Source organism: Moschus berezovskii, chromosome 15 (genome assembly GCF_049115385.1).
Source record: "Moschus berezovskii isolate FMDL1 chromosome 15, NW_MosBer_1.0, whole genome shotgun sequence".
NCBI classification, from domain to species: Eukaryota; Metazoa; Chordata; class Mammalia; order Artiodactyla; family Moschidae; genus Moschus; species Moschus berezovskii.
The window spans coordinates 44,590,959-44,617,968 of record NC_142474.1 but is presented as its reverse complement, the minus strand read 5'-3'; the positions used below and the strand labels follow the sequence as shown (position 1 = coordinate 44,617,968).

At 43.0% G+C, this 27,010-nt stretch overlaps 1 protein-coding gene across 10 annotated transcripts in view; it reads right to left on the bottom strand.

Annotated features, from left to right (window-relative positions):
* The window catches only part of RALGAPA2 (Ral GTPase activating protein catalytic subunit alpha 2), a 270,104-nt gene that overhangs the window by 151,964 nt on the left and 91,130 nt on the right, over positions 1–27,010 (bottom strand). For all 10 annotated transcript variants that reach the window (XR_008686475.2, XR_008686472.2, XR_016039170.1 and 7 more), the window contains 4 exons: positions 19,299–19,427; positions 17,536–17,633; positions 11,905–11,995; positions 10,495–10,671 (listed from right to left, as the gene is read on the bottom strand). Coding sequence is in view for 7 of the 10 variants with exons in the window: in XM_055430686.2 (XP_055286661.2) it covers positions 10,495–10,671; positions 11,905–11,995; positions 17,536–17,633; positions 19,299–19,427 (495 nt within the window). In the remaining 3 variants the exon portion in view is untranslated. The remainder of the gene's footprint in view (positions 1–10,494; positions 10,672–11,904; positions 11,996–17,535; positions 17,634–19,298; positions 19,428–27,010) is intronic.

Genomic DNA, 27,010 nt, shown 5'->3' with positions numbered 1-27,010 from the left:
CACAACGGCCTCCAGGTGGGAGTGACATCCGTGGTGTTTGTCACTGTTAACTCAGGTTTGTGGGATGCATAATTTGCTTATAACAAGTTTTATCCTTCTTGGATTTAAGGGAAATGTGTATGATCATGTCGCTGTCACATACACCACCTCCATAATGGACAAGAAACCTCCTCTTCATTCCACCGGGGCCCCTATGCAGTTGGTCCCTTCCCCAAACCTCTGTTCCAGACAACCACGGCCATTTCCTATCCTTACAGTATTGCCTTTTCCAGAATGTCAGATAAATGGAGTCCTTTAGCAAGTAACCTTTCCATCTGGTTTCTTTCACTGAGCATAAGGTATTTATTTGAGAGATTCATCCATGGGGCTGTGCATCCATAGGTGTCATAGTTTATCCATTCACCTGATGAAGGACACGGGATAGTTTCTGGTTTTGGTTTGATTAGACCTAAAGCTACAAATGTGTACAGGCTTTTGTGTGAACATATATTTACCCTTCTCATCTGTAAGACCAGAATCACAAAATGGTACGTGATATTTCTTCTCCTTTAAGTGGACTGCATGTTCCTAAATGCCTGAGAAAGGAGTATGTCCTCATATCTCTGAAAGTCTTGGTTCCCTGACTGGTAAATTCATAGCTCGGCTGGGTATAGAATTCTATGTTGGAAAAACTTTCCTTATTTTCCTACAGTTCCCTTCACAATCTTAGATTCAAAAATAATTCTGATAATTGAAACTTTCGTGTGAAAAATTACTGACTCTGGAGAGCTTCAACATATCTGGAACAGGTTAAAAAAGACAGCTTCCCTTTTACTTGAAGCTTCAGTAAAGCTAGGAATTGTCTTCTACTTTTATAAATCTATTAGAATTAACCTGTTGAATTGTTTTTAACTTTTATGTTGTTTTTATTGCTTTGTTACCTTTTTCACTCCCAGTATTTCTTCCTCGATCAATCTTGCCTATTTGCCTATTTTATTAATGTTTTTAAAGAGTGCTCTTTGCTTTTTCTATTGCTTTGTAGTACATGTACAGAAGCTGATTTTTAAAAAGACACAAACAAACAAACATTCACCACCATTGAGCATCATTCCAGGTGCATATACTGTTGGGGTTATTCGGGTCTAACCACAGAAATGGAAATACAGTCTGTGGATGTGAGGAACTCAAGGGGAGGAAGGCCAGAGCCAGCCAGGAGCAGAAGAGTGTGACAAGGAGCCCAGGCAAATCTACGGCCAGCTCTAGATGCTTCCTGCACTGTGCCCGAGACAGCCGCTAATAGCTTATTACGTTTATTATGGAAACAGCACAAGACCCTGAAGCAGAAGATTTCATAAGGATGGTACGTGTGTCATGGAAAGGTCTTCCCCAAACCAGGAGCATTGTTTCTTCTTAGGGCAAAACACAGCAGTATTTCCCACATCAGTATCATAAATATACTCGGACATCCTGGAATGTGAAGTCAAGTGGGCCTTAGGAAGCATCACTACAAACAAAGCTGGTGGAAGTGATCTAATCCTGAAAGATGACGCTGTGAAAGTGCTGCACTCAATATGTCAGCAAATCTGGAAAACTCAGCAGTGGCCACAGGACTGGAAAAGGTCAGTTTTCATTCCAATCCCAAAGAAAGGCAATGCCAAAGAATGCTCAAACCACTGCACAATTGCACTCATCTCACACGCTAGTAAAGTCATGCTTAAAATATTCCAAGCCAGGCTTCAGCAATACGTGAACCGTGAACTTCCAGATGTTCAAGCTGGTTTTAGAAAAGGCAGAGGAACCAGAGATCAAATTGCCATCATCCACTGGATGATCGAAAAAGCAAGAGAGTTACAGAAAAACATCTACTTCTGCTTTATTGACTATGCCAAAGACTTTGACTGTGTGGATCACAATAAACTGTGGAAAATTCTGAAGGAGATGCGAATACCAGACCACCTAACCTGCCTCTTGAGAAACCTGTATGCAGGTCAGGAAGCAACAGTTAGAACTGGACACGGAACAACAGATTGGTTCCCTATAGGAAAAGGAGTTCGTCAAGGCTGTATATTGTCTCCTTGTTTATTTAACTTCTATGCAGAGTACATCATGAGGAATGCTGGGCTGGAAGAAGCACAGGCTGGAATCAAGATTGCTGGGAGAAATATCAGTAACCTCAGAAATGCAGATGACACCACCCTTATGGCAGAAAGTGAAGAGGAACTAAAGAGTCTCTTGATGAAAGTGAAAGAGGAGAGTGAAAAAGTTGGCTTGAAGCTCAACATTCAGAAAACTAAGATCATGGCATCCGGTCCCATCATTTCATGGCAACTAGATGGGGAAACAGTGGAAACAGTGGCTGAATTTATTTTTCTGGGCTCCAAAATCACTGCAGACGGTGATTGGAGCCATGAAATTAAAAGACGCTTACTCCTTGGAAAGAAAGTTATGACCAACCTAGACAGCATATTCGGAGAAGGCAATGGCAAGCCACTCCAGTACTCTTGCCTAGAAAATCCCATGGACAGAGGAGCCTGGTGGGCTACAGTCCATGGGGTCGCTACTAGTCGGACAAGACTGAGCAACTTCACTTTCACTTTTCACTTTCACACGTTGGAGAAGGAAATGGCAACCCACTCCAGTGTTCTTGCCTGGAGAATCCCAGGGATGGCGGAGCCTAGTGGGCTGCCATCTATGGGGTCGCACAGAGTCGAACACGACTGAAATGACTTAGCAGCAGCAGCAGCAGCAGACAGCATATTAAAAAGCAGAGACATTACTTTGCCAACAAAGGTCCATCTAGTCAAAGCTATGGTTTTTCCAGTGGTCATGTATGGATTTGAGAGTTGGACTAAAAAGAAAGCTGAGCACCGAAGAACTGATGCTTTTTAACCGTGGTGTTGGAGAAGACTCTTGAGAGTCCCTTGTACTGCAAGGAGATCCAACCAGTCCATCCTAAAGGAGATCAGTCCTGAGTGTTCGTTGGAAGGACTGATGTTGAAGCTGAAACTCCAATACTTTGACCAATTGATGAGAAGAGTTGACTCATTTGAAAAGACCCTGATGCTGGGAAAGATTGAGGGCAGGAGGAGAAGGGGACGACAGAGGATGAGATGGTGGGACGGCATCACCGACTCGATGGACATGGGTTTGGGTGGTCTCCGGTGATGGACAGGGAGGCCTGGCATGCTGAAGTTCATGGGGTCGCAAAGAGTTGGACACGACTGAGCGGCTGAACTGAACTGAAGAGACACATATAATCCATGCTGGAATCCCACACACTGCGCCTGTACAGACAGCAAAAGCCAAATTGTGGACCTTCTAGACTCTCAGATTGACTTTTACAAAACCTCAGGCTCATTCTCCTGATGTTTAGTCTGTCAAATGAGTGCAGTATCAAGCAGTATCTGTTGGTCTGAGAAGGTCTGGTGAAGCTTCAACGAACCTTACAAATAAACCTAAGCTCCCAAGTGAAAACCATGTAGTCTTCTCATGAAGAATGTGATGAGTCTTTAACCCCATAAGGGGTTAAAAAAGAGTCAGGAGATTTGGTGACTTAGACTTCTGCTCCATCCCCAAGCATCACCCCCACAACGCAGCCATCTGAGGTGGAGATCAGCCTTCAGCCTTCCAGTCATGCTGGGATTTCCCTTGAGTGATAGCTCCAAGTAAATAGAGGTCAGGTACTTTACCACCTGCATCTCCCTGCAACCTGCCAACCATCACATTCTCTGTTGTGGGAAGATCCCCCTTCCCCACCAGAAATGTATTCTTCAGTGATAAAATTTTAGGTAACATCCCCCATCACATTATCAAAATACAGGGAGTCTTTTTGAGGTATTTGAAATGACTGCATGCTCAACACTACCGTGAAAAAAAAAATTTTTAATGAGTTGAAATGTTTTTGCCCAAAATGATTCCACTTGTGGCATAAGCAACAGAACAGATGCTGACATTTCACATGTAGATGGTTCCTCAGTGAAGCGGCGCTTAATTAAAAATTGGGATTTGAGAGATTTCTGAAAATTTCACGTTCACCTTAAAAATACCAAACAGTTCATTTTCTTTTTCATGAGTAAGCTAGTATGCTAGCCTAGGAGCACTTTTTCATTCTTACTAAATGCTTCAGACATTAAAACATTTTTTATTAAAGTAGGAAGTCTTGCAAACAAAATTATATAATCTTTCCCCAAACACATACAGGAGCAATCTGAAGTTTCAATGTACAAAGGATTTTAGTCATGAAATAAGTCTTGGTGACTGGTAAAATAAGGCAGCGAACCAAATGGCGACTTCACATGGCAGCAATTTTGTGTAGGTTTGGTGGAGTATAGATGAAGCATGGCCAGTGCTTTGAAAATGATTTTCCCATTTGAGTTGAAAAGGCACAAATCCAAAAGCTCAATTGAAATACCTTAATTCTGAGACCAGAAAAATTAGGCCTAGACTTTGATGATTAAAAAATGGAGAAACATGGGACTTGCTTGGTGGTCCAGTGGCTAGGACTCCATGCTCCCAATGCAGGGAGCCCAGGTTCAATCCCCAGTCAGGGAACTAGATCTCATAGGCCACAACTAAGACCTGGCACAGCCAAATAAATAATTTTTTTTAAGTGGAGAAACAGTAGGTTGGCACTCCGTTGACCATCACTATGGCCTTTCTCATCTGCTTCCCAGACATGTAACATTCATTTAAAGATCTTCAAGGTGAGCAACCAATTTCATGGTACTTATCATCATGATTTTTCTTTAGAACATTTGATATTTTCAAAACAGATCAAAGCCTGGTGGAGATTCCAAAAACGTGTGCAGTGGCAGACGCTGACAAACCATTCATGCAAAAACAATTTTGGTAGCAGGTAACAGGGATAATTAAAAGCAGAAGCTATAATTCAAAGCAGAAGTGGTCAAAGGATTTCAGTAACAACACTGACGGGCAGAGTTGGGATAAATATACTAAGAGAGATTTTGAAACTCAATCATACATATTTTTTACTATCAAAAAAATAGACATATGGACTAAAAGAATGGAATATAAAACATATACTGGATGCATAAGGACATGGAGTCGTAGTATAAGAAAGAGGCAGCATATTAGTCCATATGTCTATTATTTATTGAAATGTGTTGTTTTTAGCTAAATCAAACAAGAGCCTGCAGCTGAAAGCTGATTCATCCCCTAAGTGAAGTACTTACTGACTGGTCCTCTCCTGTCACGCACTGTCCTGGAGCCAAAAACCAGCTGTGAACAACCAATCGCCAATGGCAGTCCCATCCCTGAAGCGGGGCAACACCACTGACCCTTCCTCCACTAAAGCGAAGTGTTGAAAACTACTTCTAACTGAATCTTATCTCAAGATGTAGCACTAGACTTCCAGTGGTTGAGAATCCTCCTGCTAATGCAGGAGACACAGGTTCAATTCCTGGTCTGGGAGGATCCCACGTGTGCAAGGACAACTGAGCCTGTGGGCCATAACGACTTAGCCCGCACTCTAGACCCTGTGCTCCAGAGCAAGGAAGCCACTGCAGTGAGAAGCCTGCACACTGCAACAAAGAGTGGCCCTCACTCGCTGCAACTAGAGAATGCCCGAGAGCAGCAATGAAGACCCAGAGCAGCCAAAATTAAAAAAGAGTATCACTTGGTGGCTCAGAGGTTAAAGCGTCTGCCTCCAATGCGGGAGACCCGGGTTCGATCCCTGGGTCGGGAAGATCCCCTGGAGAAGGAAACGGTAACCCACTCCAGTATTCTTGCCTGGAGAATCCCATGGACAGAGAAGCCTGGTAGGCTACAGTCCACGGAGTCGCAAAGAGTCGGACACGACTGAGTGACTTCACTTCACTTCACATCACCGACCTAATAGGCACCTGGAAAAGAAGAAGCACCGAAGCTGGCCCTTAACTTTCAAGGTTCTGCTAACTCTCAGTTCTTAAAAGTCTCTCTCTGATGAGGAAAAGAAAGTTTTACTTACGCTGGACTTGAATTAATAACAGATACTTTCTTATGGTTAGTTGTTTTTTTCATCTCATTTTAAGAAAGCCTTCTCTCCCCCAAGGTCTTAGATTTTTAGAAGACATTTTCTTCCAAAAGTTTTTAAATTTTCCCGTTTACATTTGATATTTATCCATTGGAATTTGACTGCAATCAGGGTGTGAGGTAGGGATCCTGCCCCTTTTTCTGCCCGCTGGCTAAATGTTCTGCGTGCTTGACTGGGCAGCCCATCCATCTGTTGTCAGATCTGGAAGGCTGCCTCTTTCGTGTACCACGACTCCATGTCCTTATGCATCCAGTATATGTTTTATATTCCATTCTTTTAGTCCATATGTCTATCTCTGTGATTAAAACTCTCTTTAAATAAGTCTCATCACACTTATCCCATTATTTATCCTTATCAGGATAAATGTCTTATTTTTTTCTGTCCTCTAAGTTCTTCAGTTGGTCATGGCTATGGCTTAGTAATCTTTTTATTTCTTATAGCATCTAAAGCAGTATTTCTAGACTATAAGCTTATTTGCTAAATAAGAGATGAGGTTAGAAGCAATATCAATACTTAGCTATAGTTGTTCAGTCATTCAGTCGTGTCTGACTCTGTGACCCCATGGACTGCAGCATGCCAGGCCTCCTTGTCCTTCACCAGGTCCTGGAGTTTGTTCAAACTCATGTCCATTGAGTCAGTGATGCCATCCAACCATCTCATCCTCTGTCGACCCCTTCTCCTCCTGCCCTCAATCTTTCCCAGCATCAGGGTCTTTTCCAATGAGTCGGCTCTTCACATCAGATGGCCAAAGTATTGGAGCTTCAGCTTCCATATCAGTCCTTCCAATGAATATTCAGGACTCATTTCCTTTAGGATGGACTAGATGGTTCAATCTCCTTGCTGTCCAAGGGACTCTCAAGAGTCTTCTCCAAGACCACAGTTCAAAAGCATCAATTCTTCGGCACTCAGCCTTCTTTACGGTCCAACTCTCACATGTGTACATGACTACCTGAAAAACCATAGCTTTGATTACACTGACTTTGTCGGCAAAGTAATATCTCTGCTTTTTAATATGCTGTCTAGGTTTGTCATAGCTTTCCTATAGAGTTATAAATGCCCGCTTCTTGAAACTCATAAGCTCAACTGAACAAAACTTACATGTGCAAATGACGATAAAGGATGTTGCCCATGTTTTCCTCTCTCTTCCGACTTACCCACCAACCTGGGTGACCCCCTACGTGCCCTCCTATGGGGCATGCTGTGTCCATATTTCTTTTTTCAAAAATTTATTATTTATTTTTGGCTGCGTTGGACCTTCATTGTTGCCTGAGGGAACAATGAAGCTTTTCTAGTTAAGCGAAAGTGGGGGCTGCTCCCTAGTTGTGGTACACAGGAGTTCTCGTTGCAGTGGCTTCTCACTGTTGCCGAACACAGGCTCAGTAGTTGTGGCATGCAGACTTAGTTGCCCTGCGACATGTGGGATCATCCCAGGTCAAGGATCCAGACTGCGTCCCCTGCGTTGCAAGACAGACTCTTTAAACCCTGGACCAGCAGGGAAGTCCCCGTGCCCCTATTTCTAAAAGCTTCTTCCTTCATGACAGTCACCTCCATGTCTCCATATCTTACCATACAAATCCCAGACACATTTTGAAGCAGCCCACTATAAATTTCACTGTCATTTCCGGAAAGCATGAAATGATTTCAATAAGAAAGCAAATACAAAACTAAACTGCGAGCTGGCCAACGATAAAGGAATTTAAGATTTTAGAAGCAGTTTATTATTCCAAGCATTTAATAACTGGTAGGATTATTTGGTGAGAAATGGAGATACATTCAAATTGTTGGACTGCTCACTTTGCATGTCCTAGAGATCAGGGTAACATGAGTTTTGCTTTGTCCATTTACCAAGAAGTTTTTCTTCTAAGAACAGAAAGTTAAATTCAGAACGGTGATAATCCGTAAACCTTATCATATTACGGTTTGTCCTTTTCACAGATGACAAGATGAACTATTGAACTGAGTGTACTGATTCTCAATATTAGGATTTCAAAGAAGAGCTGGGTATCTGGAGGAGTTAATCACAGCAGAGAGAGCATCATATGAAATTACCTCACACAAGTGTATTAGACCGAGCCTACCAGGCCCACTCTGAGATGGGATCACAGCTAAGCTTTCCAGAAGGCAGACAAAAGAGGTAATCACCCAATTTTCTCTCTTTTCAATAAAAGTTAATTAAGCTAGTCCTTGTTTAGGCAAATTGAGCTTACTGAAAATGCACTAAAGTCTTCAACAGTATCATGATGATGATTCCCCTTGGATAATCTGAATATTGGACCCAAAGAAGCCACTGATTCCATAAGTGTATCAATAATTCTCAAATAGTTTGAATGGGGTTGGCAGTTGTAATCTGAACAGCAGTGCAGAAGAAAGGAGTGGGCATAACTCTGCAATTGGAGTCAAAACACTCTGGAAGCCAGTTCCAATGCTGGGGCCTACTTTCCAGTAAGACAACACGATTTCTCTGGGTCTCAGCTTCTCCACCCCTCAAACAGAATTTGTAAAACCTGACTTGTTTACCATAAAAATCAAAGAAGTTGTCTCAAAGTTCTTTGTAAACTGTTAAACCTTTTATAAATTTATGATATTATTATTCACAATTATTATATTTCTTTTCTATATATAATGATTTTGTATTATATATATTATAGAAATTATCATTATATATATTATAGAAGTGATTTTCATCATTTCTATAATGAAAGAACCACAAATTTGAGAAGCACCAATTACTACCCAATAAGTTATAAAAGTAAGCACATTGGTTTTGCCAACTGTTTTCTCATTGACTTTACAAGGCTTCTACCATGGGCAGAGGCAAACATTTAGTAAGGATGGCACATACAGCATTATAAGGCAATGTGTTGCTCATTTACAGTTAACTGGTTTGTTTTTCCAGTCTTAATTAAGATAAACATTAAATGCACATTAAGATCATTCTTCTTGGTCTTATCTATCTCATAGATAAAAGATTTTTATCCAACACCATTTTTCTATGTAGATTTTATGAAAGTTTTATGCTACTTTCCTAGAAATTTCCCAAAACACAGAGACTGATTAAAATCTATACTGTAATTTATGAAAACCAGTTTGCTTCGTTAAAAAAAAAAAAGCTAAGTTAAGAGTTTAGCCTTCATTTCTAATTTTAAAATGATTTTTAGTGGTTTAATATCACTTTTTACTCAACACGTGCTTTGTGGTTTGCTGTTGCGGTTCTCATCAAGGATATCTATGGACCTGGGAATGTGGTGGGCCAGGAGGGATATGGCCATGGTGGGCACCTCCCACACTGAGCTCCTCAGAACACTGGCCTCTCCTGACAATTTCTTACCAAAACCAAGCAAAACAAAAACCCAGCTTCTCTTGGTGCCCTCTGTGTGACAGGCCAGGCAACTGAACCTTGAGAGGTTCACTTTCCCAGGGTCACACGATATGTGTGTATCGTGGGCGTGTGTGTGTGTGTGTGCGTGCATGCATATGAAGAGCTAAATCTGCTCTATGCGCTTGACTTAGAGGCTCACTCACTGATTCCTCCAACAACCCTATAATATGGACTATTAGCATCCCCACTCTACTGTAAATAGAAACTGAAGAAAAGAGAGATTTACCAGGTCAAGGCCACCCAGAAACTCCTTGGCAGAGCCTGGATGCTGTCCCAGAAAGTTTGGCTCTGTAACCTATTCATGAATCTTAGAACTACGAATACTCAAGGGAAAAATGTTGCAAAAAAAAAAAAAAGCATACAGACTATGATGACATTTTTAAAAAGCTTAAAACCAAAATTAAATGATATGTTGTTTGAAGAGACAGATACTGTGGTTAACACTTTATAAAGAAGTGGGAATGGTTATTAAAAAACCCCAGGAAAACTTAAATAATTGCAAAAAATAAAAAAACACTGTGGACAGGGTCACAGTATTCACATGAGATGACAAGAGAAGAGAAGGACTTGAGAAGGGGGCCACCCTGTTGGGGGTCTCACTGGTGGGGCAGCTATACTTCTTACGCTTGGGGCAGGCTCACCGGTCAATAACATGCATCACAACTTATCTTGCATGCATCAAAGATTCTACAGCAAAGTTAAAGAAAACAGTAATAGGTAAGTATTCAAAATCTTTAACTTCTCCTGGATTCGTGGCACATGTAAGTTGGAGAAATCACTTTTCTCTGTTTTCAGAGTAAAGCAAATCTGGTCAGGAATGGTGAAGCGTCGGCCTAAATATCAGCCACTTCCTCCCGTGTTGGACAGCGGGTGTGGGCACGATGGGTTTCCTCTCTGTTCTTACACTATTTCAGAACTCTTTGCACACAGGACACCGAGACTCCGCCGCTGATTATGACCAGGGGATGAGGGTGAGGGGACTGGGGTAGGCACGCCCATGTGGGAGGGGGCAGCCCCCATCATCACTGTGCCGAAGGAAGCCCTAGCGTCCTCACACCTGGGAAACCCTGTGAATGCCACTACCTCGTCTCAAGGACGCGGTTACCTGTTAGGTTCGAAGCATCCACGGGCCGGAGCTGTAGCCAGTGGCGGGCGTCAGCATCAGTCACAGTATCCACAGGTGGGCTCAGATCTGGGTCTTCCTCGCAGGTCTGCCAGGGGCTCAGGGACAGCTCTGCCTCAGTGCTGCAGCCCAGAGTGGGGTCACTGCTCACACTGTCACCTGGAATGACGGAAGACACAGTCCGAGATGGCCAAGGGCAGGGCACGAGCATGTCCATGGTCCTGGCACACAAGGACCTAAGCAGCTGCCCCTGGGGACAGGGGCCTGCGTGGGGCCCCTGGTCAATGACACACAGCTTCCAGGTGTGGATGTGAGTTCTCTTTATGGACTCCGACTCTTCATATGTCTTAACTGAGTTCCCCTGGTACCCACAAGAGCACATCCTCACACCCTGTACCCTGACTTACTCAACTACGAAACAGGGGTGGCTGGAGGAGGTGGATGGGAATTGATCCCACTACAAAGGCAGGTTCATGCTTCCAGACTGAAGAATCTATGTCTAGACATGAACCTAGGCGAGTCACCTAGGATCACTGAGGGATGAGGCGTCCCCCCAATAGAGATTCTCCCCCTCTAAACACTGAAATGTTCTGATTTGTCATGGTACAATGATGCTGTCAAAGGCTGTGAAGCCCTACTGGCTATTCAGTCTGACACAGCACCGCCTCCCTCGGCGTGCCCCTTAAGTCCGCTGTCTGCTGCACACAGACTTGGGGTGCCCGCCCTCTCTGCCTGCAGCCCTCCTGGCTGCCCTTTGTGTCTGCCGCTGACAGTCCCCCAGCCTTGCTGCTTCTAATCTACTGTCAGGTATTCACGTGCAGAGAACTGACAGCTGCCCCAGTCAACTGCAAGGTCCCTCACTTCGCCTGTCCCAGGACTCTAGAAGGTGGAGCCTAAGAGTTCCTGCTCTGCCCTCCATCAGGAACAACCAAGAAGGAGGGGGCATGGCAGAGGACCTCAGGGAAGCCGAGTATTAGGGCTGCATATCACAGTACCTGATGGTACATCTCAGCATCTCAGTCAAATTTTAAATACTTATACCACTGATGTCAAGGTACCACGGAAGCTTTGTGTTCCGAACCTGGGGGAACGTCCAAAAGGAAGATCATTCTTCCTTCTGGGCCTGTCTCCTCACCAGCCATCAGCCTTGGTTGTGCTTTTCACCTGAAGAAAGACCCAGGGCTGGAAAGACAATTCTCAAAGGTAACTGGGTAATGTTTAATGTTTGACTGGTACTAACCACCCATCTATCCTGGGATTCCACGAATAAAAATGTCCCCTATCGCAACATCATGTCTTCAGATGATATCATTCGAGTTAGAAAGTCAAAAGGAAACAAAGTCTATTCATGTTGAAGCTGAAGGAACACAGACCACATCTCCTGGTACTTACTCTTCTGTCTCTCCCTACATTTTCCTTGCATCTGCTGTGAGTCGTCTTTCAAATCCAGTTCAATGGGGCTGCTGCTTCTTCGAACTAAGATCTTCAGACAGAAAGAAAGATTGTGCTGGTTACAGAAAAGTTTTAATTTTTACAAGACTGTTAAGTTTCTAGTCCATATGTCTAAAGAAAAAGAAACAAACGAACAGTAAGAATAGTAACAAAAAACTGAATGACGTTCTGCATTGGAAGGATATGGGTTTACTAATTACTGTGACCAAGTTATAAATTACCCAAGATCTGAAATTTAAGGCTTCTGCTTATCAGTTGGCATCCAATTAACATGGTCTATGGAGAAGGGATGCCAAGTTACATGGAAATAATTTAAGTTGAGGTTTATTTGTACCTCTGCTTGGGTACACATGCACAATGGATATCATCCTCCAGGAGGTATAAGTCACCAGCGTGTTGGCAGGGAGGGCATAAACCCCACCCAGACCCATTCAATGCCTCCCTTGTTACAGGTGCAGCAGGCTTCCCTGAGCACTGCTTGGCACTGGACCGTGGGTTAAATACGGGACTAGAACACTGGGAGGCAATCTGCACCCCCCCTACATGTTACATAATCGGCGTGGAAAGACAAAACGTACACAAATTATACGAAATGATCACAATGTACATTAGCAAAATATGCAAGTCAACTCTGTCTAAAAGGTTATGCAGAAGAAAGTGTTACCTTGATCGGCTCACAGTGACAGAAGAGCTGCTCAACAAGGCTACAGACATGAGGTGGTAGAGAGTAGGCAGGAAGGGGCTCAGGGCAGGAAGCACTGAGAAATCAGCAAGTTCTACGTGCAGGAAAAGAAGCCGATTACAGCAGGCCATGCAGGGCAGTCAGGTGAAGAGGGAAAACGGTAAGAAGGAAACGTGACCACCTTCTACAAGCGGCACACCTGCCAGGGGGCCTCCAACATCAGGCTTAGGAATTTCAACCCAGTATTGACAAAATGAGCAACCGTATGTTCCAGACAGTAGCTGATTGTGATTAAAAACATAATCAAAATGGGTTAAGTTGACTTACTATCTGTGGAATAGAGTTAAGAAGAAAGTTGCTATGGAACTGTGATGGTAATTCAGGAATGAGCAGATAAGGCTTTTGATGATAGAAAAGGAGAAGAAAAGATAAATTCTAAAAATGCTGCAGAATGACAGGCAAGAGCCTATAGAAGTGTTGTCCATGGGAGTGGAACTTAAATTACAAAAGGATATGAATCTAGGGGACCATGAGAAAGACGGTGACAAAAGAAGGAAGGGAGGTGGGGAGGAAAGGCAGATGGATGGACAATGGATGGAGGGATTTGAGAACGTTTCTGATATCTGAATATCCATCCTTGGGCTGAATATCTAAAGAGAATGTACCGTAAGTGTGCAACAAAAGTCCATGACTGGCAAGATGGAGAAGAGAGCCAGAAATGAAGATTGTATATTTAAGGCTCTCCAGCTTAGAGTGTACAAAAATCATGGGATTCAATAAGCCAACTAAAGGAATGAATACTAAATAAGCAAACACATGAAACGGAGGGACTAAGATATAAAATTAAAGGATAGAATAATCCTTAAGCTAAAACACACAGGTAGGTGATGAATAAAATATTTAGAAGATTAACAGTATGTAAAAAAATGTTACTCAGCTTTAAAGAAGGATGATATGTATCTAATATTGTTATTGTTGTTTAGTTGCTCAGTCGTGTCTGACTCTTTTGTAACCCCATGGACTGTTGCCCACCAGGTTCCTCTGTCCATGGGATTTCCCAGGTAAGAATACTGGAGAGGGTTGCCATTCCCTTCTCCAGGGATCTTCCTGACCCAGGAACTGAATCTGTGTCTTGTGCATTGTAGGCAGATTCTTTACCACTGAGCCAGCTGGGAAGCATATATTTCTAATATGATAATGGAATATACACAGGATATCTCCTTAATTGAAAAGCAGATTATAGGCTCTTCTGCTTCTGACTCTCTGGAAGATAAAATATCCTCCAACTATAGAACCTACATAAAAATCTGGGGCTCACAGGAAGTAAAATAAACCTTCAAGGGACTCACCCCCTTTTCCCACTCCCATCCAAAGCAAATGGAAATCAGGGCATTGAAAAGGGGCTACCTTGGGCATTAATCTAATATTACCACTGCCAGTGGCAAAAGGAACCAGAGTCCCAAATTAAAGTAGCACTCCCTGTTTTGTGAAACTTCATCAAGGCAGAAATCCAGGTTTTCTGCAGATTCAGATCAGCCAGCTGCTGCTGCTGCTGCTGCTGCTGAGTCACTTCAGTCGTGTCCGACTCTGTGTGACCCCATAGACGGAAGCCCACCAGGCTCCCCCGTCCCTGGGATTCTCCAGGCAAGAACACTGGAGTGGGTTGCCATTTCCCTCCCCAATGTGTGAAAGTGAAAAGTGAAAGTGAAGTCGCTCAGTCGTGTCCGACCCCTAGCGACCCCACGGACTGCAGCCTACCAGGCTCCTCCATCCATGGGATTTTCTAGGCAAGAGTACTGGAGTGGCTTGCCATTGCCTTCTCAGCCAGCTAGGAACTCACAATCAAAAGTTACCAAACACCAAAGGAAATTAAAAACCCACCAAGCACAAATCTTAGAAACAACAAATATCAGTTTTAGATTCCCCACCCACCCCTCAAGGACTTCAGGTAACCAGATAAAGAATTCAGAACTGCAATCTCTGACTCATTTAAAGGAACAAAAGATGGGAATCACCAAAAAATGAGCACATTATAAGAGCTCATGAGAGATTACAAGATATACTTGAAAAGTGTTAACCTGAACTTTCAGAAGCAAAACAAAATTGTTGAACCAAAAAAAACTCACTGGGACCATTAAACAGTAGACTATATATATGCATAAGAAGAGAATTATTGAACTGAGTGAAAGACAGATCTGATAGATCACCCAGAACGCACCACACAGCGAAGGAGAACGGAAAATACGAAAGGGGGCTTAAGAGATACAGAACACAGAATGAGAAAGTCTAAATATATTTCTACCCAGAACTCCAGAAGGAAAGAGGAGAGAGAACAAACAACAGGCAATATTTGATGAGCTGATTACCAAGAATTTTCCAGAAGCAATGGAAGAACAATGATTCACGGATGCCTGACACATATAGCATATCCAAAATAGGACAAATTGTACAGACCAAGAGAAAATGAGCTTAAATACACTTCAGTGAAACTGGAGGACAAGCATGAAGAACAGCGAGGAACAACAAACAGATGGACAGAAGACCTCTCAACAGCAACAGCGAAAGACAGAAGACAGTAGAAAAAATAGCTTCCATTAGATGGGGGTGAGGAGGAAGAGGGGAACTACGAATTAAGACAGAGAGACAAAGTAACCAATGACTCAAGAAGCACCAAAACAAAGCCTCCCACGTCCGGGATGCAGTATCTATGAGAGATAGGTAGCATTTTCAGATCAATAAAGGAAAATGAATTCAGTATAGGGGACCCAGGGTAAGTGGCTATCCATGTAGGGAAAAAAAATGAAATTGGATCCCTACTGCCACTCCATAAACATCAGCTCCAGGCAGATGAAAGACTTAAATGTATAGAGCAAAACTGAAACACTGATAAAGCAAATATTCTTATCCCTTTCAAGTTGATATTTTCAAATTTTCAGGGCTTCTCTGGTGGCTCAGTCATGAAGAATCTGCCTGCTAATGCAAAAGAAACGGGTTGGACCCCTGAACCAGGAAGATCCAACATGCTGCAGAGCAACCAAGCCCATGGACCACAACTATTGAGTCCATGTGCCCTAGAACCGGTTCTCTGGAATAAGAGAAGCTACCGCAGAGAGAAGCCTGTGCACTGCAATTACAGAGTAGCCCCCACCCCCCAGTAATTAGATAAAAGCCTACACAACAACAAAAACCCAGCACAGCCAAAAGCAAACACATAAATAATTTTTTTAAATTTTCATAAAATGTAATAACAAAAAATGATAATCAAGAATATCAAAATTAAGAGCTTGTTTTCATCAAAAGACAACATAGAAAATGTGAAAATATAAGCCACATATTGGAAGAAGAAACTCACCAGAAACATAACCAATATAGGATCCATATTCAGACTACATAAAGAATTAGTACAAATAAAAAAGACATATCAACAGGAAAACAGAAAAGACATCAGTAGGCACTCCACAGAAGAAACACATATGGCCAATCAACATAAGGAAAGACTTGATCGGCAACTTGAGAAATGCAAAACAAAATGAGATCCCATTTTCACCCAATTGACTCCCAAGATTTTAAATCTGACAGTAGTTAAGTGCTGGCAGGAATGTGAATGAACAGAAATTTTTACACACTGCTGGCCAAAACAGAAGTGGTATAACCACTCTGGAGAAAAACACATTCTCTTGTAAAAAAGAGCATCCTTTTTCCCCAGGACTCATCAGTTCCACTCTAAGACAACATCGTTGAGAAAATCTTACACGTAGATCTTGAAACACATACAAGAATGTGCACAGCTTCATTTCTCATTTGAAAAAAAGGCGGGGGGACAAGCTAAACGTCAACAAGAGAACAGAAAAGTGAACTGTGGTCTACTCACGGTGGAATATCAAACAGCCGAGAAAGCAATGAACTAGGGCAACGTGCCACCATGTAAATACATGGCAATGAGTGAACAAAGTAATAATACCACCTTTATAAAGTTTAAAAATGAGGGAATCTAAAGGATACGTTGTTTAGAGGTACATACATTTCAAGCAAAACTACAAAGGAAAGCAAAGACACGATCGACACAGAGCCAACAGAGAGCTGTTCTCTGAGGGACCAAGACGACGCCCAGGACGCACAGCAACAGCTCTGAAGATACTCTGGTTTCCGCGCTGGTGGTGAGTCTCTGGGTGTTTATCTGATTGTTGAAATACACACACAGAATATACATATAAATGGAATGTACGTATAAAGCTGGTATACGCCCGTTAAAAAAAATGAAGACAGAGGAACCCTCCTATCTTCCAGGCAGGGAAGAGTAGGGAGTGACTTTCTGTGTGTATTTTGTAACTTTCTGGGATGTCTGAGGGTCCTATTCATAGATACTACTTTTTTTTTTAATGAATAAATAGGAATTATCTCCATGAATGAGTTAGGGCAACTTTTTAATTTTCTTCTTTAAACTTTTTATTTGTGTTTGAAGAAACCTATAAATGCCGTTTTACATTTTTTTAAAAAAGAAAGAAACCAGAACAGATCATTGCAACATCTCATTCATCTGTGACTCGTGTCAGATGAAAGCTACAACCTAAAGTGATACCAGGAATAGGGAGTCTGAGCATCTGCTTGACAGGCAAGGATGTCCTTAAAAAGAGAAAGTGCACATACAGACCAGGTGCGAAATTCTGTTTTCATGCTTACTGTGTTCTATTTTTGTAATGTGACTATAATTTTACATTGAAAGTGAGCAAGTCTTTCAAACGTCTCAAGGTCGCCTGGTCCTAAAACACATCTAAGTGGAAAAAAATTGTAAAAGATAGTGTCACTGCCACTAATAAATGTGCATATTGTGCCACTGATCTGTATGTTTATTTTTAATGACACATGGATGTATTCTGAAAAGATCTTACTGTTATTCCTTCATGCTCTTTCTTCTCATGTCCTTTGCTCTCCTGAGCAAGTCTGGGCTCCGAAGAACTCACATTCTGTGCATTTTCTAGCTTCTGGCCTAGAGTTTTGGGGGTGGGAAGGGGGGAAATCAACAACAGAAATATTTCAGATGGTTAAAACTGGGAAAAGATTTTTATACATAGGCAAGACATGTAAAAACAAGAGGGCAGGGCCCAGCACGTGAGCAGTCTATGGATCACGATTGCTCCACAGACCTGGCCTCTGATGCACAGAGAACTTCACTGTCAAGTGTTAATGTTATACACGGTGAGGGGAGGGGGAGCAACAAGGCCTGTCTGGGGGCCTTGGAGAAGGGGTCTCAGACAAGAGCTGCCTGAGTCAGCCAGGCCAGGGAAGGGAGGAAGGGAATGGGGAAGGGAGCGTGAGGTGGCTCAGCATTGCTAGTGAGAGAAGTAACCGACAACCAGTGTCTGTAATAGAAAATGGGATATCTCCACCGAGTCTGCCACCGTTAATTAAAAAGATCAGATTCTATGCATAGTCTGGGGCCAATAAATCTTCTTTAAAAAATAAATGAACAAATTTATAGGAAAAAAACACAAAATGTATGCAAATTAAAACAAGAAAAGGAAAATATGAAGTCTTAGAATGAATTAAAAATCTGAATAATACTTTAAAATCTTCCGACAAGAAAACTCCAGACAACTGATGGATTCCACCAAATATTTAAGGGAAAAAGATCATAACAATCTTACACAAAGACTTCTGGAGAACAGAAAATCTTCCAGGTAACACACTTCTCCAATTGTTTTTATTGTGTATCTATTATTTTTCTTTCGAGAGAATGTCTAAGAGGGGCATCAAATGCTCATTTGATGAGGATGGCATGACCCTGACACTGAGGAGTACAGGATGGCTTGGTTGATTGTTTACCTAACTCATGAAACTAAACACGTATGTTCACTGTCACCAGACACACTTAAACATGCATTTTCACTGTGAAACACATTAGTCAGTGTTCACAGGTCTAACCGCCTGCCTCTTCACCTTTCGCCCTGGTTGCTGCTGAGAGCTGCTGGAGAAACTGTGTGGACTGATGCTAATGGGTGTGCGTGCACACTTAGTCGCTCAGTTGTGTCCGACTCTGCAACTCTGTGGACTGTTGCCTGCAAGGTTCCTCTGTCCATGGGATTTCCCAGGCAAGAATACTGCAGTGGGTTGCCATTTCCTCCTCCAGGGGATCTTCCCAACCCAGGGATTGAATCTGGGTCTCCTGCACTGCAGGCAGATTCTTTACCATTGAGCCACTAGGGAAGCCCATAACACTAATAATACAAGTTATCATTCTTCAACCTCAGCAGATCTGCACGCTGCTAATAAGCTTCACAAGTCTGGTCAGGCATCCACTTCTCATCCCTCACCCCATGACCCCTCTCCTCCTGGTCTCTGCCCTAACCTGCTGCCCTCCCTTGCCTGGGGTGAACATCCTCTGCCTCCCATCTCCTCCAGCCACTCTGGATTTCTTTTTAGTCCTCAAACATGCTACACTTGAAAAAAAGACACCACACACATACACAATTCAGATAATTAGATAAAAATAATGAAAATATTTCATGTGATTCAAGAAATCACATCCTTGCAATCAAACTCTAAAGTAAATTCCCTTGAAATAAACAGAACTAGGATTAAAGTAGAAAGCCCCACGACACGCAGCCTCTCCCCAGCCAGAAGCTAGGGTCTCACGTGAGTAAGATGCTAATACCTGGCGGGGGCTCAGGACACAGCGGCTCGGTGACCTCAGGGCTGCTGCCGCTCCGAACCATTGGCTGCTGCCCCACGGGCCCAGATTCAGTGGCAGGTACATTTTCTGGCTGCAGGTATTCTTCCACTTCTGTGGGCATTAACACAAAACACACAGGGATGGATTTCAAAACGTTTTAAAATAATTTCACTACTTCACTGACTCTAAAAAAATGTCATTTTAGATACTTTTTCCCCACAAAAATTGTGCAGTAGGATTAGCGGCTTTCACATTATGAAGTTTTCTATGCTTGTTAGAAGTTCTACTTCACTCCAAGGGTACATTTGCCTTCTAGGTTCTACAAAGTGTTTTAATTCAAAGTGAAAAAGTAAAAAAACAAAAAAACAGAGAAAGCACAAGCACAATGGTTGACAACTGTAAGTCATAGGAGCCTCAGGGACAGGCATGCCCAGGGGAGGGGGAGCCCGGAGATGCAGGGACAGGCATTTCCACTTGAGAGAGCAGAATATCACATACACACACACGCACGCACTCGCACACACACACCACACCCGGAAGGAAGATGAAAGGAAGCGGGAATTTCAACTTTATCATTTAACAGATAAATGTACAACTGTCCAACGTAAATTACTACAGTTATTTAATGACATATTACCAAATGCAAGCAAGAATTTATCACTCAGGTACAAAAACAATCCACTGGTATTTTTAGCGAATCGATAAATGTACATCATAAAATAGAAAATCACAGCTGAGTACTGACCACTGGGTGATCCCAGCTAGGATCAAGATAAACCATGTTCCCCTAGAGAAGAGAAGTCCCTCCTAGCTCATTTCTAAATGCCATGGTTCATTTTAATCTCCCGACAACGCAAGGCACTGGAAGGGTCACCCCACCTCCTGTCTGCAGCACGGAGGCTCCAAGGTGACATCATCCCTAACCTCCAGCTTTATCCTTATCAGCCTCCTCCTTGCCCTCCTCCCCATGGCCTCAGGAAGCCCCCCTACAACCGAGATCTGACAGTACCACCCCACCATGGACGCCCGAGGCCCCTATCACTGTCCACCATGCCCCTCACGGTGAACAAGGGCCCCTTGATATCACCCCAGAGGCTTGACCCCCACTAGGAGTCCTTGCGCTCTTCAGTCTCTAGCAGGCCCAGCCCACCTGACCCTGCTGCTCCCTCCCTCCTGCTGCTCCCCCCAACCCTGGGTTGACCTCCATCCCCCACCATGCTGCCCAGGCTCCCGTCCTGCAGGACTTGTCACATGGTCCTGCCTGTGACCCCACTGCTGCCTCCCCTCCAGACTTCACCTTCCCTCCAGACTTCACCTTCCCTTGCTTAGCCTCAGAACTCTACATTTATAACCCTAGGATCATGTTTTCTCCAAATTTTCATTAGTCACAGTTTCAGTCCTTCTGATAAACTATGACAAACCCAGACAGCAAAGACATCACTTTGCCAACAAAGGTCCATCCAGTCAAAGCTATGGTTTTCCAATAGTCATGGACAGATGTGAGTTGGACCATAAAGAAGGCTGAGTGCTGATGAATTGACGCTTCTGAACTGTGGTGTCGGAGAAGACTCTTGAGAGTCTCTTGGACAGCAAGGAGATCAAACCAGTCAATCCTAAAGGAAATTAACCCTGACTGTTCATTGGAAGGGCTGATGCTGAAGCTGAAGCTCCAATACTTCCCCCTGATGTGAAGAGAAGACTCATTGTTAAAGACCCTGATGCTGGGAAAGATTGAGAGCAGGAGGAGAAGGGGGCAGCAGAGGATGAGATGGTGACTCATGAGATGGACATGAGTCTGAACAAACTTTGGGAGACTGTGAAGGACAGGGAAGCCTGGTGTGCTGCAGTCCATGGTGTCGCAGAGTTGGACATGACTGAGCAACTGAACAACAACAATCAATCCTTCTAAGAAGGGACTGATCAAAACTCAGCCTGTACTGTCCTCCCTGGATGTGTCGCCCGATTCATCCCCCAAAATGCGGCCCAGGTGCCCTCCTTTGTGTAACCTTCAACCAGAGCCACAAGCCAAAGCACTGGTTCACCCCCACCAAGAAGCTGTATGTAGGAAGATTCTAAATATAATAGAGGGTTTCACTGAAGGGTTGTCACTTTATTTTTACTATCCACACAAAAATTCTATTTTTAAGTACATGGATACAAGTTACCAGACCTCAAAACTGTGAAATGTGTATGATCCTTCACTTATGATCCAAAGTCCAGGTGTGAAAGTAAAAGCGTGAGTCGCTCAGTCACTTTTTGATCCCACGGTCTGTCCTTGGAATTCTCCAGCCAAGAAAACTGGAGTGGGTTGCCATTCCCTTCTTCAGGGAATCTTTCCAACCCAGGGATTAAACCCAGGTCTCTTGCATTGCAGGCAGATTCTTTACCGTCTGAGCTACCAGGGAAGCAGGGCCATGGTCTAAATCCAGATACTGTCAAGAAGCTGGACTCAGGGAACAAGCAGAGGAAGGCATGGTAGCAGACAGATTCACCACAGCCTCATCTTTCCATGTTGTCTCTGCCCTTCTCTGATCCTGAAGAGCCAAGAGCTGTTCACTTCCCCACAAGAAACGTGGGACATCCATAAACACCACGCTCCATCCAGCATCCCAGAGGACAGACTAGGCCCCCTACAGCTCCGCTCTCAGACTCCTCAGTATCAGGCAGAGGAAGCCGAATGACACCACTGGCTGTCCTTCCCACTGTTTTCTTTCTTTCTTCATTCTAATTATGCAAGACACTGACACCTTCTGAGAAGGGCTTTTATTTGTTAATGAACCTACTTGTAAATCCAATGTCAGCAGAGGGAGCCCAAGAGCTTCCTGCTTCTATCAGAAACAATTGGCACCTGCTGGTCTTTATGGACAGTGGGAAGAGTGGGCTTTATTCCCTTAAACATGATGCCAAGAGCTGGTAGATGTTGGTTTCTGGGCTCTGAGTGGAAACAAATAAGGACTGGGCCAACGCTGGCAGCTTCCTTCTCAGGATACAGAATATCGCCATCTGGTGGGATGAAGCCCAGCCTTGGGACCACGGCTTCCAAACACGAGTGTCCCCACCGGTCCTCAGACAACAGACGGATAAAGAGCCTACAGGGCCAGCTGCTCTGCCTTCCCAGCAGTCTGGCCTGATGTGGCTTTAAGTCTCCGCTTTTGTTAAAAGGCTGATGGAGCCTTCTTAGGTGGAGGAAGTCCAAGCGTGCAGAAACCACAGGAAGAGGTGGGATGGGAGACCTGTGAAGAGTGGGAGGGTGGAGGGCAAATCCCCGTCCCAGGAACTGCCGGGCTGTGGGCCGGGTGCCCTGAGCTACTCCTGGACTCGGCTGTCACATGAAAGAGGGTGAAGGGGGAAAAAAGCATGCAAATTCTCTTTATCGCACAAGTTAAACCCAATTTCCCGATTTGGAACTATACATTTTTGGGTCTTTTCTCATATTTTGTTCTAAGTCTATACTCAATATTTGTTCTGTACAGATGAACAAACGACTACCAGAAACATTTTCTTGGTACTTTTTTCCTTTCATTTTAAAACAGTTCTCGAGCTCCCCCTGCTGGCTTTTTATTTTGGCTAAGGCTGTCCCTCTTCTCCAGGGTCAGATGTAGCAACTGCTCTTTTCTAACAAATGAAAACCATTTAACATTGAAACCATGGGGTCACAAAGTGTCAGACATGATTGAGTGACTAACAGGACTACTACTATTGAAACTCAACATTCATAAAACAAAGATCATGGCATCGGATCCCATCACTTCATGGCAAGTAGGAGGAGAAAAAATGGAAACAGTGGCAGATTGTATTATCTTGGGCTCCAAAGTCACTGTGGATGGTGACTGCAGCCATGAAATTAAAAGACACTTGGCTCCTTAGAAGAAAAGCTATGACAAACCTAGACAGCATATTTAAAAGCAGAAACATCACTTTGCCAACAAAGGTCCATACAGTCAAAGCTATGGTTTTCCCAGTAGTTGTATATGGATGTAAGAGCGGGACCATAAAGTAGGCTGAGCATTGAAGAATTGATGCTTTTGAACTGTGGTGTTGGAGAAGACTCGAGAGTCCCTTGGACTGCAAGGAGATCAAACCAGTCCATCCTAAAGGAAATCAACCCTGAATACTCACTGGAAGGCCTGATGCTGAAGCTGAAACTCCAATACTTTGGCCACCTGATGTGAAGAACTGACTCACTGGAAAAACCCTGATGCTGGAAAAGACTGTGGGCAGGAGGAGAAGGAGGCAGGGAAGGATTAGATGGTTAAATAGCATCATTGACTCGATGGACATGAGTTTGAGCAAACTTTGAGAGATGGTGAAGGACAAGGAAGCCTGGTGAGCTGTAGTCCATGGGATCGCAAAGAGCTGGACATGACTTAGTCACTAAATAACAACACTGATATGCAAGTATCAAGGTAGAGGATTATCTGATATGCAAAATAGAAACAAGACAGTCTAAGTTACATAAAAAGGACATTATAAATGCTGGGAGGGCTAATGCAGTCTCTGCTTTGAATATCACACCATTCAAATCTCACTTCAAAGGACTGAATTTTACCTCAGAATCACCAGATTACGCACATTCTCTCAAGCAGGGCTAATCTAGTAACCCAAACTCTAAAAGCACGAACTTTTTAGCTTCTTGAGAGGATACGTTACGCAATGCCCATTACTAAATCACTGCTTTCTAAAGCTCATTCAAAGCACTAGAAAAAATGATCAAATAAGGACTAATTTCATTTTTCCCCACTGAAAGAAGAGTTGGCGTGATTAAATTAAGTGTGCAAACTCTTCAGAAACTTCAATTTATCCCAGACGTCTGACTACTTTTCAAAGACATTTCATTCACTCTCTAATTTGAGGCTTCCTTAATCCATCTTACTAAACATACTGAGACTCATTCTTCAATTACCAAAATTTCAGGTTCTGTTTACTCCTCATACGAGGTTGCACAAGCAAAATTAATCATGTAGTTTCCTAACTTTTAAAACACTGGGCACAAACTAACTTGACCCTATAAAAAGCATAACAGACATAAATCAATTCAACATCCTGAGGTGTCCCACAAGGACGCTGGGGACCCTGTTCATAAGCACGTACCAACAACCTGGTGCTACCTGGAAGTCGGAAAGCCAGATGCAGGGGCAGCAAAGTGAGGCTTTCAATCAGGCCCCATTAAGCCTTCTTTGGAACAAGAGAAGATCATGACCCTCTAATTACAACCTTTATAATATTCTCCAAAGAAACACAAAACCTACCATCTGCATGGCCTGTACTACAGATTGATAAATATCCGAACATAAAAGCAGTTAAAAGTGCAAAACAGCTGGAAAGAAGTTTCCATTGAAGAGAAAAAAAAAAAGGAAGTCACTGAAACTGCCAGTTTCACCTTCAACGTGTTCTTTTATGCAGCTATTCATACGAATTAACAGAATACAGGTGGTCATAACTGTCCCAGAATTCTGCTGTGATCAAATAAGGCATCCCAAAGGGATCAGAATAAGACATCAGAGTGGATGAAGGTAAGGAATTGTCTACTGGTTATATTATTAAAACACATGTTGGTGAGACAAGAAACAAAACCAAGAAATGTTAGCCTAAAATAACACAAAGTTAGCCGATTGTCATCTATAGTAAAGAGGGGCAACTTTAAAAGTGTCTGGAGGACTTCCCTGCTGGTCCAGTGGTTGGGAATCTGCCTGCCAATGCAGGGAACACAGGAACAGCCAGGGAAGCCACCCCAATGAGAAGCCCTCACACTGCAAGTGAAGAGTAGCCCCTGCTCGCTGCAAGAGAAAGCCTGAGTACAGCAATGAAGACCCAGCACAGCCAAAACAAAAAAAAAGTGTCTGTGTATTATGCACACACGGATGTATGCCTAGCCGACTACATCTGTATTTAGCAACAGGTTAGCAAGATAGGCCAGCACCAGAATTTAAAATGGAGCACACATTTAATCCTCTCGTGGGCCAGTCTATGGGGGACATAAAATCTCATGCTGAGGGCTGACACACATCGTTCTGGGCCCAGGCCTTTAATACAACAGTCACCCGGGACCGTGGATCACTGTTCTGGTACAGAAGACATGACATCAGACGAGGGAAGAGCTCGCAAACTGTGGTTTTCAGATGAAACATCAGCAGATCATCCTCAAAGGCACTGTACCACTAGGTCCTTTTTGCCGTAAAACCAGGAGGAGGATGGTGAAGGCACAGAAACTTGACCAGGCATGGCCTGCTTCATTCCACCCTAAATCAAGACCTCTCAAACCTCAGTACCATTGATATTTTGGGCTAGACGGCTCTCTGCAGTAGCGGCAGCCTTGTCCATTGTAAGCTGGCTAGTGGCATCCATTCCCTGGATGCAGGGAGCAGGACCCTGGCTTGCTGACCACAAATGTCCCCAGACACTGCTAAATGTTCTTGAGAATCCCTGCTTGAAATCTTATTCAATTTCTGTTGGAACTGTGTATATACATATGGGAATTGAAAACCTGAGTCAACTAAAATATAATAGTGAATGAGAAAAAAAACCTCCAAAATGAGATTACTAACAGGAAGAGACTTCTTGTGAGAACATATTCTGGGCAAACTAGTTAAAAAAACTTAAACAAAATGGGGTGGGGGGAAAAATGGGATGTGAAAAAGGAAAACTTTTCACCTTATGGACATATATCAGCCAAATAGAAAGCAAAACTAATTAAAACACTTTTTAAATCATCTCCAGGTTAGAGTATTTTTTTTTAAAACCAAATTGTGAAGCAGTTAAATGTTCATCAGTGATTTAACTGCCTGGTGGCCATCTTCTCATGAACCATTCTTACTATTTTCCACCTTTAGTATTTACTAGACAAAAAGAGCTTCCTAAGAAACGCTGTTCTTATTCTTCTATCATATTCTAGAAGTAACATGACATTTTATGTATTCATCAGGGGTATGTTGCTTTGCTGAACCAGAGTATGATATGATTTATTGCCACTCAAAGCCACAATTAAGCTATCTCCAATATTAAATAGATACTAATCTATAATATTATCTTTCTGAGACCAAAAGGACATGAAAACACTTCCCTCTTCGGCAAGAAGATTCATTTTGGGATCACTGAGAAATAAGTAGACACAGACCTAATTATTCACTATAAATCCTATTGTTGAGGTGTCCATGCTGATAATTACTTTTGATGCGACAACATCTTAATAAACCAGAAAGGACAAGTATATAAACAATATGTAGCTGAACTCAATTTTAACTGGCTAAAGGCCGGGAATAACGTTTCTTTTGAAAATTAGCAATTTTCACCACTGTTATTGTTTTTACTCAAATTGTTTTTACTACTCATTGTTATTTTTCATACTCAATAATCAGTATGAATCTGTAAACTGATCATTATTTTATACATGAATATGATTTATTCATGCCAAGGAACTCTAGCCTGCATAACTTTTCCAGCTCATTCATTCTGAGGGGGGCCAAGCAAACACACTAACACTGGCAGGCTCAGAACCATTGTAGAATTTTATGAAGATTCCCTTCCACTCTGTAGGCTCCATATACAAGGCACACAAGGCTGGCATCACTGTCTTCCCCTCTTCAAAACTATGGTTATCTGGACATGTGGACACAGGGGGAGAAGGGGAGGGTGGGATGAATTGAGAGAGTGGCATTGACATATATATACTACTATGTGTAAACAGCTAGGGGGAA